The sequence below is a fragment of the Dysidea avara genome, chromosome 15 (assembly GCF_963678975.1).
Source record: "Dysidea avara chromosome 15, odDysAvar1.4, whole genome shotgun sequence".
Taxonomy (NCBI): Eukaryota; Metazoa; Porifera; class Demospongiae; order Dictyoceratida; family Dysideidae; genus Dysidea; species Dysidea avara.
Genome location: NC_089286.1, coordinates 9,070,419 through 9,088,988, shown reverse-complemented (window position 1 = coordinate 9,088,988; position 18,570 = coordinate 9,070,419). Strand labels below are relative to the sequence as shown.

The following is an 18,570-nucleotide window of genomic DNA, read 5'->3' as shown; positions in this document are numbered from 1 at the left end:
TTGCTCTAGCTGGCACATGTTTCTTTGCACCAAAACATTGATAGTACAATAAGCATACCACAAACATATTGCCTTCAAAGTCATGAAATGGGAACTTTTATTAATATGGGGAATCTTCATTTGATTTCATGAATAGTTTATGTATGACCTTGTGGAAACGGTGGCTCTATTTGTTGGGTAAAATTAAGAGGGGTGTACTTTTTGTACATCCTGCCTCTGCATGTATAGGTAGAGATTGGCACAGTTCTTTGTTCGTGCAGAGGCAATATGTGGTATTTTGTCCGGCTACTAGCTAGGCCATATGATGTGTGAAACTGCATGGCTGACACTATGTACAGGTATATGCTCTTAGTTTTCCATTATGTACAGTAAACTATTTAAAGGCTTACTTAAGTTATACAACTTCTTTGCATGGGCTTAGTGACACTTTCAGTGGTTAAATTTGTAAGGTAGTATTCTAAATATAGACACAACCTTATTAGGATGATACAAAAAGGTGAGTATAAAAGCACAAGTTTCTGACCAGCTCATCATACCTGCAGGATTCAGTAGAGTTATAGAAAGTGAACAATGAGTGCTACTATTGCTGTAATCATTTCACTACTAGCAGGGTGTTCTGTTGCAGTCAGTGGTTGTCCTATCCCAGAGTCTCCTAATGGAAGTTGCTGTGACATTAGTGGAGGAAGTGAACCATTTAAGTTCAGCCCAAATGCAATAAGCAGATCTGGTGTTTACAACATCTCAAATTTTTGTGGAGACTGTGAACGTTGGGCTTATGGATACTGTGATGCTACTTCAGGGGGTGGAGGATGGTTAGTCATTCAGAGAAGAATTCAGAGATACTCTACTGACTTCCATAAAAAGTGGGTTGACTATGAAAATGGATTTGGTAATCTCAATCAAGAATTTTGGTACGGTCTTCATCCAATGCACTGCTTGACAAACACTGGAACATGGGAGCTACGCATTGATCTTACCTTTACTAATGGAACTAAGACTTACATGCAGTATAAACAATTCAGTGTTGGGTCTGTATACGATCAATATCGATTAAGTGTATCAGGATTTGTTGGTGTTACTCCAACTGACCCATTTATTTTGCACAAATTAAATGGGAAACCATTCAGTACAGTTGACAGATTGAATCATAGAGCTTGTGCACGTAATGCACATGGCAGTGACTCTCCAGGAGGATGGTGGTACAACCACTGCTTCTTCATTAACCTGAACTATAACTATGGCGGTGACCATGGGTTTATTTCATTTGATAGTGGTGGATCATGGCACTCTCCTAGCTTTATAGAAATGAAAGTACGCCCAGCTACTTGCAATATCTAATGGTAGCCATTTGCAAATTGTACTAGTTATGATTTCCCCTTTTTGGTTAAGTGTTAGAGACTACTTACTTGCTCTCAGCTGTAAATTAGTTACAATTGTAATGTATTTATTGTGATCATGAATAAAACAGTGTGTATGACAACCATAGTCTACAATTATCTTGTATACCTGTCACAGATAAATGTTAGTACATACAAAGTACAGTATATATCTCTCTTGAAAATTTTACACACATGCATGGATGTTGGATTTAGTGTATTTAGGAAATATGCACTTACTCCTTGCAAGTGTGCTCTTCCACTAATCAAGTACGTGGTCAAGCTTTGTGCTGATGGAGAACAAATTTGCTCAAATGTCTTCCCGTTATTATTTGTACCCTAACCTTATTGACATTGGTATTCATGTGATCTGGCATGACTGCAGAAATCCTATTATGTACTATTTCCTATTTTACTGAATGGGTGAAGTACCATACCTATATGCAGCAGATGGCTGTAATGCAGGCGTTTATGTCCTGGGCTCTATGAGGTAAAGAATGAACAATGTCACAGTAAAAGAGACGGAGCTGCCAGACGCTGCCATTAGGTTATTCATATACGGAGTTTGTTGTGTGATGAAAGCAGTTCTATTTGTTATAATTATATTTGTGGAAGTATACAATACATAATTAGTATGTGACACTGCACATGGATGTTGCTTTAACTAAAATTTCATTTGTTGCAGTGGTTATTGATTTGTTTACAGCTGGCAGATAGAAGTAACTTTTTTAAATTGCTCGCACTCTTGCGAGACGATGTTGCATTTGAGCGGTACCATATGTGTATGTTTGGGGTGTACAGTGCCATATACCTTGACTATTCTTCAGCCTACAGCTAGTCCTAATGTGACTGCTCTATTAGAGTAGTTTTGTTAAAGTGCTTAAAGTTTGTCTTAAATTTTACAGCTGTTGTGATATTCAATGCAGGATACAAACTTCTTATCCATTTAAACACCAAGTGCATGGTCCCAGGATAGGGCCAGGAAACTTGATTAATAGTTTCTCATCCCCACCCGAATCCCTTTTTACCTCACTGCCTCTAATTCATTATTGCTATTATCCATCACATGCACACGTATTTTGATGCTAAGAAGGCTGGCTATCATTTTATGGCACAACAAATGTCACTTGCATCTCAGAAACGATGATAAAACGTAAGTACTAGGTTTTAAAGGCTTTAGCTAACCTTTATAGTAAACAGACAGCTTGATTTCTTAATAAAACAAGTTCATGTTGTGAAGTTCATGTTGTGCTACTTCTAAAAATCAGATGCCATGAACCTAACTGGAAACTAAACTAATTTGTTGCTACATACACAATTGAATCAGTAATAATATAGTAATTTGTATTTCGTAAATAATGAAATATGTCATAATTCTGTAATTACGTTGCTAAGGTGTACGATGAACAAACTGCTTAACTCATTAATAATGCACATAAGTATCTTCTTAACTGTTTTATAGTTTATCTATAACATTTTCTATGTAAATTCTCTAAGCAAAGCCTCAAAGCTGCTCTTCATTTCCATTCACATATGTATGGACACGCCCCCATTTTCAACTCAAAGGAATTCATTATACTTGGTAGCCTAGGAGGCCAGCTGTGTTGTTTTTTGGCTGTTAGAACCCATTTCCACTAAGCACTACAAACTGTTACAGTACACTATCACAAGAGTAAATGATGATAAAGATTGCATGGCAATATATATGGTATAAAATGATTCCTTTTACAGTGTCCCAGAACAAATCATGAAGAACCATGAAGAACCATGAAGAACCATGAAGAACCATCTTTTACAGTGTTCCAAATAACCATCAAGTTAGAACAAACCTCATGGGATAAATGTACTTGGGTTTTCTACAGAGCTTTCTCACTTATGCACTACAAACATGGCTGCTCACCATAAGCCATCTGCCCGGATCACTGTACATCTGTGATGAAGTCACTCCCCTGTAATAAAACAGTAAATGCATGTGAGTAACAGTCTATTGACATGCAGTGCTTCACGTAAAAGAGATCACTAGTACACTGTATATTCCACACACTTTACACATTTTTCCATACTTGGTGGACGTACACATGGAATAATTGGCAACTTCCTTCAATATATCCAATGGGATTGTTCAAAAAATGTAGTGAAAGGATCATCAAAATAACTGCCAAAGTAATCTATGTGTACAGTAGGTATTTACACAATGCATGCACCAACAGTGTTATATACAACTTACCCAGACAAACATATGTACATGCATACATACAATATTGTCAATGGTGGGTGTTTGACTCACTGTACAATTTCATTAAACATGCGCCACACACATGTCCCTAGCACCACTCTACAACCTGCTAGACACCGGCCCTGTCAGCCAATCAGCAGCCATGCTTGAACATCCACTTGTTACAATTCACCCTCAGATTTCATACTTATCTTCCAATGTATCTACACATCTATATGTACGTATGACTGGCCATACATACAACAGCAGTGGTGTAGCTACCATTGAGGCAACCGAGGCAGCTGCCTCGGTAAAAAAATGTCCAACAACAGGCTGAGCAGGCCTGAGTTTTGGCACCCCGGATTTTCTACTCAAACGTTACTAGACAGCATTACTGTACCCCAGTAGCTTTACTGTCCAGCACCATGTCACCATAGGCTCCAGCCCACTTAGTACTACAGCCATAGATTCTATTTTGTGTGGCTTGAATTTGTAAAAGATCGAGATACTCTAATAGAGCAGTCATCGTAATATACTCTAATAGAGCATTCAATACAGATGATAGCCACTGTTCTCATTACACTGCTTACATTTATGTTAATTATCTTTGCATTATTTTTCAAAAGTTCCAATGAGTCAACTGCATGGCATTACATTGAGCTAATTGATCATGCATATCATGCATTAGCAGTTACAATCAAAAAAATAACCTCCACATGCCATTTCAAAGCATATATTTTCAAAATTTTCCTTGAGGGAGCATTCCCCAGACTCCTAGCTTGACATACTTAGCACATGCAGTTGAGCATCACATGAAAGAGGTAATTATCTCTGACTTAAACATCACACCAGATCAAAAAAAAGTAGTGTGCATGACTATGACCTCCGTTGCAGTCCATGGATGGCCTGACCGCTCAAAATATCTCTGGAGTAAGTTGTGTTGCAGGCAATTAAACTAGTCTAATAATTGAAGCTGTTAGCAGATTCGCAAATTAACCTGACAATTGACTACAAAATAGCTTTTAATCAGCAACTCAATAAACAGTGTCACACAGTGTACAGCTACTCAATTCTACTCTAAAGTATTAAAAGTTACAACTGCTTTTATACCTACAAAACCACAGAAAAGTTCTGTACAGGTCCAGAAACTTCTAGAAGCATGTGATTACAATTACAAAACTAATTCAAAACCTTAACTACATTATGTGGTAATTTACAGAGACAACCTGTCTGATTACATAGCTACACAGTAATACACACATGTATTATGTCATATTACAACACTCCCACCTAATCGACAGGTTACATACTTAAAAGTTCAGTTAGTCCCATAGCATCACGTAACATTGTAAAACGTCCTCTTGGTAATGGTTTTGTTAACAGATCTGCTATCATGTTCTCAGATGGACAAAAGCACAAGTTAATAGTTCCATTTTGCACAGCTTCACGGATATAGTGATAACGAATATCAATGTGCTTAGTTCGAGCATGTGCAACAGGATTCTTGGCAATTGAGATGGCACCTTGATTGTCTTCCATCAAAACGGTTGGTTTTTGTGAAGTAGACTTGAGATCAGTAATCAATAATTTCCTCAGCCATACAACTTCCTGGGTGGCAAAACTAAGAGCAACATATTCAGCTTCAGATGTAGATAATGCTACAATTGCTTTTTTTTTGCTCAACCAACTAACTGGACCTCCTCCCATCATGAAAATATTACCAGTTGTAGAATGACGATCGTCCAAGTCACCTGCCCAATCTGCAACCAATCAATTCTTCATCTTCTAATTTTTGATATCTAATTGCTAAATTCAAAGTTCCTTTAAGGTATCGCAATACTCTCTTGGCAGCTGTTAAGTGGGATTGATTTGGTGAGGAACTAAACTTTGCCACTACTACTCCCACTGCTTGAGCTATGTCTGGGCGAGTTGCTATCGCAGCATACAGCAAACTTCCAATGATTGATTGGTAGGTAACTGAATCAACTTTGTTGCTGACACCATCATCTTTCTTAAGTTGAACACTAACATCTGCAGGAGTAGAGACAACCTTTGCATTGGAGAGTGAATACTTCTCCAGCATATTCAGAATGTACTGCTTTTGGTGTATCCACAAACATTTCCTTTCTTCATCCTGCTCAATACTTATTCCCAGACAGTAATGTAATTTACCCAAATCTTTCATCTGAAAACGTGACTTCAGGGTTTCTTTGATCTGCTGCATTTCTTCTAATGTACTGGCCATTACAATCAGATCATCCACATAAACAGCAAGAATGACAATTGCATCAGTCATCTTGACATAGATACAAGGATCTGCCGTACTTTGTTTGAACTGAATTACTTCCATATATTCTTGAAATGCTTTGTTCCAGCACCTAGGCGATTGCTTGAGCCCATACAAGGACTTTTGCAGCTTACACACGAGAGTTTCCTTTCCAGGCTGAATGTAACCATTAGGTTGCTCCATGTATATTCCTTCTTCAAGGTTTCCATTCAAAAATGCTGTAACTACATCCATTTGATGGATCAGCAGGTCATTCTGTACTGCATAGGCTAACAATGCTCTGATTGAGGAAAATCTGACAACAGGAGAAAATGTCTCATCATAGTCAATACCGTACTTTTGAGCATAGCCTTTTGCTACCAGACGTGCCTTGAAACGTTCAATTTTGCCATCACTACAGTATTTGACCTTGAATACCCATTTACAACCAATTGGTTTACGGTCACTTGGTAGTTCCACAAGTTTCCATGTCTCATTCTTCATTAGTGATTCAAACTCAGAATCTGCAGCAGCTCTCCACTGATTGGCATGTTCTGTAGCTAAAGCCTCCTCTAATGATTTTGGCTCTTGAACCTGGTTGACATTGTATGCAACATGATGAACAAACTCATGCATCACTGTGTCTGCATATTCGTCTTGACCATACCTAACAGGAGGTCTTCTCTGTCGCTGTGGACGCTGCTGCTGTTCTACTACAGGTGTGTTAGCTTCTCCTTGGCTAACATCTACATCAAACGTGTCAGTAAGCTTCTCTTCAGCTTGACCAAAATCTGTCTCGTTAAAGACCACATCTCGTCTTACAATCACCTTCTGATTTTCATCAAAGAGTCTGTATCCCTTAGACTGTATGCTATACCCAACAAATCGCAGCTTCTCTGATTTCTTGTCAAGTTTCTTTCTCTGTGATTCAGGTTTGTGAGCATAAGCCATACACCCAAATACCCTCAAATTACTTACATCTGGCTTTCTTCCATACCACTTTTCATAAGGTGTTTTATCTTCTCTGATTGCTGCTGTTGGCATGCGGTTTCTGATGTATGCAGCTGTGGCTATTGCTTCTGCCCAGAAACTCTTGGGAAGCCCTGCATGTGACAGCATACTACGAGCAGACTCTACTAGGGTGCGATTCATTCTTTCTGCTATGCCATTTTGTTCAGGTGAATGAGGAACAGTAAACTCATGAAAAATTTCTCTTGATTTCAAATAATTCTCAAACTCTTTTGAAACGTATTCACCATCATTGTCAGTTCGTAGCCTTCTGATTCTCTGACCACTGCTAGTAGTGGTAGCTGTTTCAAACTCTTTGAACTTTTCAAACACTTCATACTTGTGTTTTATGAAATACACAGAACAACAACGTGAGTAATCATCAGTAAAGGTGACAAAATACTTTCTTCCCCCAATGGAATCTGTGGACATGGGACCACACACATCACTGTGTACCAATTGTAATTTCTCAGTTGATCTAATTTCTCCCACTGGCTGAAAAGACTGACGGTGTATTTTTCCTTCGACACACCCTTCACAAAAAGATAACTCTTCCATTTTTGAAACATTAATACCACTCACAAGTTGCTTGTTCACAGTCAGTGAAAGACGTTGTTTTCCAGGGTGTCCTAATCTCTGATGCCATAAATCAATCACACGACTTTTCTCAAATGCCACTGACATACTCTCTGAAGGAACCAGTTCGCAATCAAGATGATATAATTTGTCTACTAGCGAGCCCATGCCACAAACATCCCCAGCTCTATTGTAAATCCAGCATTTGTCATCAATAAACTTCACTGATTTGCCCTTTGATGCTGCTGCTCTCACTGAAAAGAGGTTGCACGCAAGATTTGGAACATATAACACTTTGTGGATCACAAACTCTTTGGATTCACCTTTTGCTAGCTGCATTCTAATATAGACATTTTCCACTCCAATTGCATCAACTGTGTGGCCATCTCCTAGGCCAACCTTTTCAGGTTTCTTAAATTCACGGAAGTTAGCCAGTGTCTTCTTATTTGATGTCATGTGACTAGAGGCACCTGAATCTACCAGCCACTTGTCTACCTGAGGTAATCCCTTTGAACCAGCTGATGTACATGTAGCAAACGCACTTTCGTGTGGATGGTCATCAAGTTTGACTTCAGGAGGTTCCCCAACTACAGTTTTTGCTTTGTGCTCTGAGTTGTTTCTCTGCTTTCTTTTGGGACAGTCTCGACGAAAGTGTCCTGCTTGTCCACAGTGGTAGCACCTCAAATTCTGTGGCTTGACTGTCTTCTTGAATTTACCGATTAATGCAGAGTCACCCTGCTCTTCACTGTTGTTCTGCCCTTTCATCTTCAGCTCTTCGTGTATTAATGCCTGCTGGACGAAATCTAACTTGATGTCGTCTACTCGAGCTTCAAGGGCTGTTACGAGAGTAGAATAGCTCTGGGGCAAACTACCTAACAAGGTAACTACCTGATCTTCCTCAGTAATGGGAGCACCAATTGCTGCCAGCTTGTCAGTAAGCTCTTTCATATGCTTCAGGTGGGATTCCATCGAGGTACCCTCCTTCATTTCAGTTCGAAAGTATCGCTTCTTCAAAAACAGTTTATTTGCTAGGGTATCTCGCTCGAAATGCTTTTTCAAAACATCCCACGCATTTTTAGGTTGCTCACATGATGTGATCAGGTACAACTGTGACGTACTGACAGCTAAAACTATTGTGGAAAATGCTCTCTGAGATTTTTTACGAAATTCAGCCTGTGCCTGAGCATTTGCATCCTCAGCTAGTACCTCAGTACCATCCACATGCCCCCAGAGCCCCTTCGCGAGTAGCAAGTGACGCATTTGAAATTTCCATGTAGTCCAGTTTGAGCTGTCAAGTTTCTCAATTGACCACTTTTCATCTATCGCTGATCCTGCCATTTCCAGCCTATTTATCAGCTGATACAGCACTCGATACCAATGAAATTAAACCAGTTACGTATGCCAGTAACTCCTGTCGATTACTTAAAGCTCAAACACTTAGCTACAATACTCAGTTGATATAAAAGTTTAACCACTTCGCTCTTCCAATGTCAGATCAGTTAACAACTCCAGGTGTCTGGGCCCATAACCTGTTAGCAGATTCGCAAATTAACCTGACAATTGACTACAAAATAGCTTTTAATCAGCAACTCAATAAACAGTGTCACACAGTGTACAGCTACTCAATTCTACTCTAAAGTATTAAAAGTTACAACTGCTTTTATACCTACAAAACCACAGAAAAGTTCTGTACAGGTCCAGAAACTTCTAGAAGCATGTGATTACAATTACAAAACTAATTCAAAACCTTAACTACATTATGTGGTAATTTACAGAGACAACCTGTCTGATTACATAGCTACACAGTAATACACACATGTATTATGTCATATTACAACAGAAGCATGGTATACTGTAGCATTAACTAGCTATACTGGAGCATTGTTTATGACATGTAGAAAAACACTGATCCTCTATCCAACCAGATAGTCAACCTGCAAATGCTGCACCACCCATACTTGAAAGTATTTGTGAATCAGTTGAGTCAGAAGCAGACCCTCTCAATTTGGTCAATGTGTATAGCTAAACTTTGCCTCGGTAAAAAATTTTTCCTGGCTACGCCACTGAACAGTGACTTGAGAACAGTTGTGAAATAAAGTGTGATAAAGGGTGTTTACAATACAGAGCCAGGTAAGAACAGAAAAAAGGAAAGAAAACAACAGAGGAATTGTTTATTGTAACTGAAAGGTCAACATTAACAATCACTGACCCATTCTGGCCAATCGTAGAAGAGTCCTGACTAGTACTGTTTGTTGTAGTCCGTGATCCCAGTAGAGAAGGGTGTAGTTCATATCCACCATTGCTATCTTCATCACTAGATTCATCATCGACAATGTCCTTTTACTTGATTGTTCTAATTGTTACATACCATCATTATTGTTAGGTTTGGTTCAGGCTGTATGACAGGTTTGGGGGTGTAGTTGCCATTGGTGACAACTCGTAGCAAGTGCTTGTAGTAGGGGTGTAGCCGGTCGTTGATGTCCATGAAGGCGAAGTAGGGATTGTTCTTCTGGTTGATTTTAATCCTGATCTCCATCTGTGTGCCCTGCTGACTGATGAATAATGCAGTCCTCTCAATAATTGAATGAAGTTTATTAGTGGTTGGCTGTGGACAACAAAATGAAAAAATTAACTGATCCAATCCATAATGTGCACACATGGATAAAACACTGGGTAGTTTTAGCAAAACACAAAGCCTCTAGAAGATGTAAGGTATAATTGTGTTGCAATGTCTGCCAGCCAACCTGGTACATAGACACACAAATAATACACATTCATAGTACCTTGTTATTCTATTGACCTTTTAAAATGTAAGCACAGTGGAACCTGTCTTGGCAGCCATGTGTACAGAAAAGCCAAGCTCTCAGAATCCTCAATTGACAAAGTATGCACTTATACAACCAACACACACACACACTCAGGGCTCAACCCAGAATATTAACCTAGAGGGGGTGAAGTAAGTCGCTTCGGATTCTAGGGGGGTCTGGGGGCATGCTCCCCCAGGAAAATTTTGAAAATTTAGGTGTAAATATACTCAATTTTGGTGAAATTTTACTGTGATGCCATTGAATATTGACCATTGGATTATACAACTTTGGGATCAATTAAACCTTTCCATTTCTCAAGGCTTTAGGTATAAACCTAGGGGGGGCAATAGCTAACCCAGAGGGGGCCTGTGCCCCCCCCCGGCCCCCCCCTAGATTAACCCCTGACACTACTAACTTGTCAGTTGTCACAGTTTCAATACCAGCTGGAAGGTTTAGTCCAACTGGAACAGTGTAGACATCCTCATCATCAGGACGATCCACTATCACCGAACTCAGTGGGGGAGGGGCTGGGGGCTGCAACTTACTTCTTGCTGAGGGTTGTTCAGTACCTGCAGCAGTAGGAATATGATAAGTACAATGTGACAGGTACGTATGGTAATAACAGCCGCTACAAGGTGTTCCACTGTATTTTTAAAGTGTATATAATAGTTACACTACTTAGTGCATCTACCACTACACATGTACACACCTGTGCTGTCTGAATACTGGAAACTGACAGCAGAGTAGCCTTCTTGCTTTGACTCATACATCCTCTCCCTCTGTATAGTAAAAACACACACATTACCACCAATATCAAGTGTGTATGGTGAAAACCCAGCAGTGGCGTAGCCAGACTTTTCGCCATGCCTGGGCAATGGGTGGGCAAGCCATTTCCCATGCAACACACGTACACATGCCCATCTTCATATGCAGTGGCGGATCCAGGATGGGGCATTTGGGGCAAATGCCCCCCCCCCCCCCCTTCAAGAAATTGCATACAAGATCGATATACTCTAATAGAGCAGTCAATTACTCTAATAAAGCAGTCAATTACTCTAATAAAGCAGTCACAATGTTCATGAGGCAGTGTAGCTTACCTATGAAGCTACAAATAGGATTTTATTTTACATAACAGACGTGATATAGTAGGTAAGGATAACTAACTATTATTGTTGTGACCTTTTTTTTTTTTTTTTTTTTGGTCTTCAACTGGTTTTCAGCAAATTTTTTTGGTCTTCAACTGTTTTTCAGAAAGGTGCCCCCCCTCTTTCGAAACTCTGGATCCGCCCCTGATATGGACATCAATATAACATTTTTAAAATGCATTATGTATCATCCTACACTACTGTATGCAAGATGACTAATATCAACCTAATAGAAGCGAACGGCTAGCTAGCTATTGGCCTTCTAACATATTACATACATCTAGCTACATGTGTCTTAATACCAGACCACAAAGATTCTTGAATTAAAGCACGAGGCGCTCTATCACGTGATGACTATGCTCTGCCACTACAGTTGTTAGCCTAGAAAAGTGGAAACAAAAAGAAAAGAATTGCTGACTGAACAAGTACTCCATACCGTTTCAACTGAGCAGTATCCACACGGATAGATGGGTGCTAATTTCACAAATACCTCTAGATTGCTTTGCCTCCCGAGTTTTGACCACACCAATAGCTACCGTGATCACTTAATCCAAATGTAAACCGTCCAGTCCACTATAGTGAAACCAATTCTTTGTCCTTCACTCCTTGGCACAATGCTGCGCGGTTTATTGTAATCACGTGATCTTGCTTCTATTTATTGCCTCCTATTTGTGTACAATCAAGTTACTCGTAGGGAAAATCCCTTGGATAACCCCATCTCTGTTTAGCCAAAAAGAAGGAAACCATCGGCGAAAATGGCTCGGTGAGTGTTGTATAAGTTGTGCAGTGACTAGTTAAGTAACTTTAGCAAAATCTCGAGCTATCCAGCCCACGTCTTTATAATTACTCTAGGAGCTGATGGTGGGGCAAAGAAGTCTGATGCCCGGGCAATGCCCTGGCTTGCCCGGGTTTGGCTACGCCACTGAAACCCAGCAATAGTCCCTAAAAGCACTTGATAAACAATTTGTCAAGCACTTTCTTTCTGATATTCATTCAATGACATGCCCTATTGGTTATATAGTGGAATGTTATAACCATATATGAACATATGTAAGTATGAACAATTTCACCTCCTACTATACCAAATTCTGATGCAATACCTTGATCATGTATTCAGCTAAATACATGGCCAGGAAAGGGAAAACACAAAAGAACAATTGTAAGGAGACTATTTCACAACCAATGTAGCACAAAACATGATTGCATGCTATTAGCATACATATTCCTTATTCCCACCTTTCCTATTGTCTTCTTCCCTCAGGTTTTCGCTCAATGCCATGTAACGCTCACAATCCAACATCTCAAATTCTTCCTCTTCTGCCGTCCAGCGATGAGGAAGGTTGGGCTTCAGTCCAAACTGGCCCTTATCATAAAGGTGTCCTCTACAATCATATCTGTGGTGTGGGTAATAATAAGAGTCAATCCACTATTACTAATTGTTGGTAATAATAAGCAAGACTATTCTAGTTCACTTAGTGGCTACTAATTCTAGGAGAGCTACCTGTTGTGGCCACTGCAATGATGTGGTCATATTATCAAGGTGGTCGCTAAGTGAGATTTTACTGGCATAGTAAATATACATCAGTACTGACGTTGGCCACATGAAACAACCACAAGTAATAATCCTATCTAAACTGTGTGGTATGACACAACAATATCATGCAAAGTCAATAGCGGACTTGCATGATTACATCATGCGTGAGGGTACACGCCCATTTATGCTATCACGTAAAATAAATTCTGTATGAAATGTATTGAAATTTGTCACAGGTGTGCGCTTCAGGAGCCACTACAGCTACATTCTACTATATATTTCTATGAAATGTTGTGTGGTTGAAGCCAAATCATAAAGCTATCTTACTGTGAAAACCACTCATTAATACCTCTTACAGAACTGGACTTATGGAAGCTGCTAATGGGACAAAATCTGCTGCAGCTAGGCCTGCGCCTATTATGCCGGCATAATTTAAAGAATAATGGGTGCTTAACTTTTCAGGAATAATTCTAGAATAATCGGAAGTTATTGGGAATAATACGAGAATAATCGGGTTTAAAAAAATGGCCGACTTGGTTGGAGATATTCTTAATGACCACAGTGGAAGTAGTGGTATAGATTCTGATGATTGTGATTCACACGGAGCGATTCCAGAGTATATAATGGATGAGACTGACACTTTAGAGTATCCTGCAACGCCGAAAAGTACCACCTCAACAGTCTCTACCAGTACTCGACTAGTGTGCCATCAACAACAGATACTTCAGGATCATCAAATACTGTGAATAGTTTTCTTAGTATCCTACATAGGCCGACTTCATCTGAGCTGTCACGAAAACGGAAAGTAGATCGAAACCCACCTCCTAAAGGAAAGAAGCGTTCGCGAGGGACGGCTTCTACAAATGATCCAAAATCCGTCACGCCCTCTCAGCGTGTTAGGCAGTACAAAGGTGAAAACCTATCTGTTTCAAACAAAAAGTTGTTCTGTCTTGGTTGTCGGGAAGAGCTTTCAGTGAAAAGCTCCATGATCAATAATCACATTAAAAGTACAAAACATACCACAGGTAAAAAGAGGCTGGAAAACCAAAGAAAGGATGAACTAGAAATAGTGGAGTTATTACGATCACAGGATGCTTTGGAACATCCCAAGGGTGAGTCTCTCCCGGACCACCAAAGAGTTTATCGAATTAAAGTAGTACGTACCTTCCTTTCAGCTGGAATAGCTCTTAACAAAATACCTGAATTCAGAGATTTAGTAGAGGAGCATGCATTCTGTTTGACTGATAGAAGACGAATGTCTGACCTAGTGCCATTTATTCTGGATCAAGAAAAGGAGAGATTGAAGAAATGAGATTGCTGGTAAACCATTGTCTGTTGTTTTTGATGGAACAAGCAGGCTAGGGGAGGTTTTCGCAGTTGTTATTTGCTTCATTGACTCAGGGTGGTGCATTCAACAAAAATTAGTTAGACTAAAAATGCTAGCCAAGAGCCTTAGTGGTGATGAAATTGCCCGTGAGTTGATTAATACATTGTCTGTTGATTATGGTGTCAAGTCTGAAAATGTTATTGCCATCATGCATGATTGTGCATCGGCTAATAAAGCCGCAATGCGCACACTGCAAGTCCTTTATCCTGCTGTCTTGGGAATTGGCTGTTTTTCTCATACTTTGAATCGGGTGGGAGAAAGGTTTAATGTCCCTCATGTCAATGATTTCACGACTTATTGGGTAAGCTTATTTTCGCATAGCTTTAAGGCTCAAGCAATTTGGAAACAGCAAACGGGTCGTACAATTTGTGGCTTTAGCGCTACTCGTTGGTGGAGCAAATGGGAGGTTATGAACCAGATATTGGAGCTCTTTGGAGATATTGAACCTTTTCTTAAAGTCCCAGAAGATTTTTCAGGCAACACTAGAACTAAATTACTCGAATATTTTGCTACACCTCGTATACAGCATAACCTCAAGGTAGAATTAGCTGCTGTCATTGATGCAGGTAAACCTTTCGTACAAGCTACGTACAAGTTGGAAGGTGATGGCCCTGTAGCAGTTGAATGCTATGAAATTATTAGTTCCTTAAGTGTTTCTGTTAGAATGGAAAATTATCCAAATGTGCAAGCTATTGCAAAGTCTATTGCTAGTGGCAAAGCAGATGTACAGCAGAGGTGGATGAGATATGCTAAATCATGTATCAAGCCTGCCTTAGACTATTACAAAGAACACTTAAACGCAGATCTAATGAGTATTCCAATGAAAGCATTCAAGGCAGCTCGATTGTTTTCACCACTTATTCTCCAAAAAACAAAGCCTGAATGCACCGCATTAACAGATTTGTTGGCTTTTCCATTTATAACCAAGTCAACTCTAGCAGCACTAAAAGAAGAATTCCCCAGGTATGCAGCGATTGTAGAAGATGTTTCAAATGAACATACTGTTTTAGATTTTTGGAGAAACAATTCAAAATCATTGCCAAAGTGGGCAGAGGCTGCAATCAAGGGTTTGCTATGTCAACCGTCTTCTGCAGCTGCTGAACGAGTATTTTCTATTATGAAACATTCGTTTGGAGACCAACAACTTAGCAGTTTGGAAGATTATTTGGAAGCTTCAATAATATTGCAGTACAATAAAGTTAACAATGTTTAACTATTCATACATGTATACATGGATAGACAATGTACATGTAATGCAACAAAATTATGCTGTGTACAATGTATTAAACTCTTTGCTTGATTTATTTCTTCCGTGATAGTTGAAATACCTAAAACATTATATACGTAATTATACTTAATTATAAACAGCAAGAATAACTTAAGAATAATAGGCCTGATGTTTGGGAATAATGGGTAATAATTTTGAGAAATTCTTGAAAGAATAATAGGCAAATTTTTAAGCATAATAGGCTCAGGCCTATCTGCGGCCACAGAAGAAACTCGATCAGTTCATAAACCAAAACCTAGGGGCAGATATATGTGCTGTGTTCCTGGCTGCTACTCGAATTCTATGAAGGATACAACGCTTTCTTTCCATAAGATTCCTAAAGATGAACCGTACAGAACGAAGTGGATCAATGGTATAAAGAGGAAAGGGTTTACTCCAGGTGAGCACCACTGTGTGTGCTCTGCACACTTTAGAAATGGAAGAAAATGGGTATGACTGATGTTCCAGTGTTATTTCCTTTACTACCCACACCTTCTTTTAGAAAACCACCCACAGCATGACAAGCTCCAGCCAAAAAGCATAAAGCAAGCTCCCAGTCAATAGCCACAAGTTATAGTAGTAGTACCTCAACACTGGCAGATTCTGACACCACTGAAACCTTGACATCTGAATCCATTACTGAAGAGCTTCAACAAGAGATAGCTGACCTTAAGATAAAGGTTGAAGCCCTAACAGCTGAGAAGTTTTATTTGCAACGTTTCACTGGTAGTGATAATGATATACGGTTTTATACAGGATTTTCTTCATACGCTATTCTCTGTACTTTTTATGAATTTTTGGGCCCGGCAGTAACTCAAATTAAATTATTGGGGATCTGATTTCAAAAGTGACCGACCAGTTGGAACAGATAAATGTAGTCCAAGCCGAAAAGTCCAGGCTACTGATGAATTTATTGTTCTGTACCGACTTTGTTGCAATCCATTAGAGAAGGACATTGGTGATAGATTTAATTTACATCCAAGCACTGTTTCTCGTATTGTAATAACCTTTCTTTATTTCAAACTGTTCAAAGCAGTTGCCAATATGGGCCACTAAACAGACAGTGAATGACACAATGTCAGCTTGTTGTAAAGCTCATTATCCACAAACACAAGTTATTATTGATTGCACTGAGATTTTTATACAGATGCCTTCATCATTTAGAGCTCAATCTCAAATGTACACTCAATACAAAAGTCATACACAGCTAAAGGTTTAGTGGGCATATCTCCAAGTGGAATGGTTACATTTGTATCATATTTATATGGTGGACACGTATCAGACAAGGCCATAACCCAAAGCTGTGGGTTAATTGAGCTTCTCGAGGGAGGTGATGTTACAATGGCAGATAGAGGCTTTGATGTGCAGGATTTGCTAGTAGAAGAGAGTCATTTCACCATTTTTAAGGGATAGAGAACAGCTAACGATTGAAGAAGAAACAGAAACAAGGCATATTGCCTCAGTGCGGATACATGTTGAAAGGGCCATAGAACGAATTAAAAATTTTTGGATTCTTCAGGGTGTTATCCCCTTGTCGTTACATAATCAGTTGGACCAAATTTGGTTTATTTGTTGTATATCGACAAATTTCTTATCTCAGCTGGTCACTGTGAGAATGTAGCTACACTGGTTTCTTTGCATGTTAGTCTGGTGGTTCAAGTATTATATTTTGTGGTAATGTAAGGTATGTGGGTGGGTTGGGCACAAAATTAGAGTACCAGCAATAAGTTTGTGTACCTACATGCCTAATCATTTATATGATGAACTGTTGATATTAACCGATAATACTCTGAATATGACAATGGACTTTACATCGTATGCAACTTTTTCTCCAATATAGGTATCAGTTCCCATAGAAGTCCTTCAGTTTTGGTCACATTGTCATCCAGTGAGATTCATCAAAACTGATACGTTCAACTGACACTTTCTTGTTTGCATATATTACAAAGTCACACCACTTTCTGGAGCTAATGGCCATCTGCCCTTGAATCTGATAAAAATAATTGTGGTTCCTTTTGAGTGTAATGGTGTCACCTGCCAGAGTTCACAACAGAAGTCTCTGTTTGCTGCAGCTTCACAAGGGTCTATATCATGGTATTTGTAGGAGCATTATATTTCTAATATGCCATTTGGATCAGTGTTGCTAGAGTCTGTCAGCAACCCATCTGGAGACGCACCCAAATAGGGAAAGCTTGGATTGATTATAAGACCTGTTTGACCAACTGTAATGATTTTATTTAGCATTGCCATATGCTGAATGTAAGTTTCTATAGCCAGTGGCTCCTTGTCTTTTTCCCAAGCACATGCCAATGGGATAAATTGTTTTTTTTACATTGACTGATAATGGTAGTTGCTAATTTATTACCAGATGTTGTTTGCCGCATTTTACAGACTCGGCCAAAGTAGGAGGCTGTTATTCTACACTGACGTTCCTTATACCATGCTGAAGATTTTGATTGCTCTTTCGTTTCTACCTGAATCCTTTCAGCTTCTAATTGGTTCACACTAACATAAGCAAACACTGCTTCCTCAGTGCTTAACAGTTTCCTCTGTGCTTGCACTGTTTGTTTCAGGATTCATTTCTTCATCAATATAACTCTCCAATAGATCCTGTTCAACGTTGTTTGGTGCCATGCTGCTGTGTACTGTACTGTCATCTTTGACATCGTTACTTCTGTTGTCTTCTGTATGAGTACTGTGCTTTGGATTAGATGTTGATGAGGTGGATGAACAAGCTTCTCTTTCAACAAGTGGTATGCAGTCATTGCCCCTTAAAACTTTAGGAAATGGAGGATTATCTGTATGGGATTCAAGGCTTGTGCACAAAGCACGGATTTGACCTTCTGACACAGCTTGAAGTGATGTTGGACAAACATGGTATTCCTTACGTTTACTGGATCTGGTATATTCTTAGCTTTACGTTTACCGTATACATGATGCACAATTAATATGTCTGAGAATAAAATTGGACCGTCTGTAGAGTTTTTGG

At 39.3% G+C, this 18,570-nt stretch overlaps 2 protein-coding genes across 2 annotated transcripts; both read left to right on the top strand.

Annotated features, from left to right (window-relative positions):
* Window positions 1-570: 570 nt before the first annotated feature.
* Window positions 571-1,338, top strand: LOC136245259 (ryncolin-1-like). Its single transcript, XM_066036748.1, has one exon. It carries the CDS (start codon window positions 571-573, stop codon window positions 1,336-1,338), a length of 768 nt encoding a protein of 255 aa, XP_065892820.1.
* A 12,945-nt stretch (window positions 1,339-14,283) lies between these two features.
* On the top strand, window positions 14,284-15,634 carry LOC136245384 (uncharacterized). Its single transcript, XM_066036902.1, has 2 exons — window positions 14,284-15,277; window positions 15,325-15,634. Exons 1-2 carry the CDS (start codon window positions 14,364-14,366, stop codon window positions 15,413-15,415), a joined length of 1,005 nt encoding a protein of 334 aa, XP_065892974.1. The 5' UTR covers window positions 14,284-14,363; the 3' UTR covers window positions 15,416-15,634.
* Window positions 15,635-18,570: the final 2,936 nt, after the last annotated feature.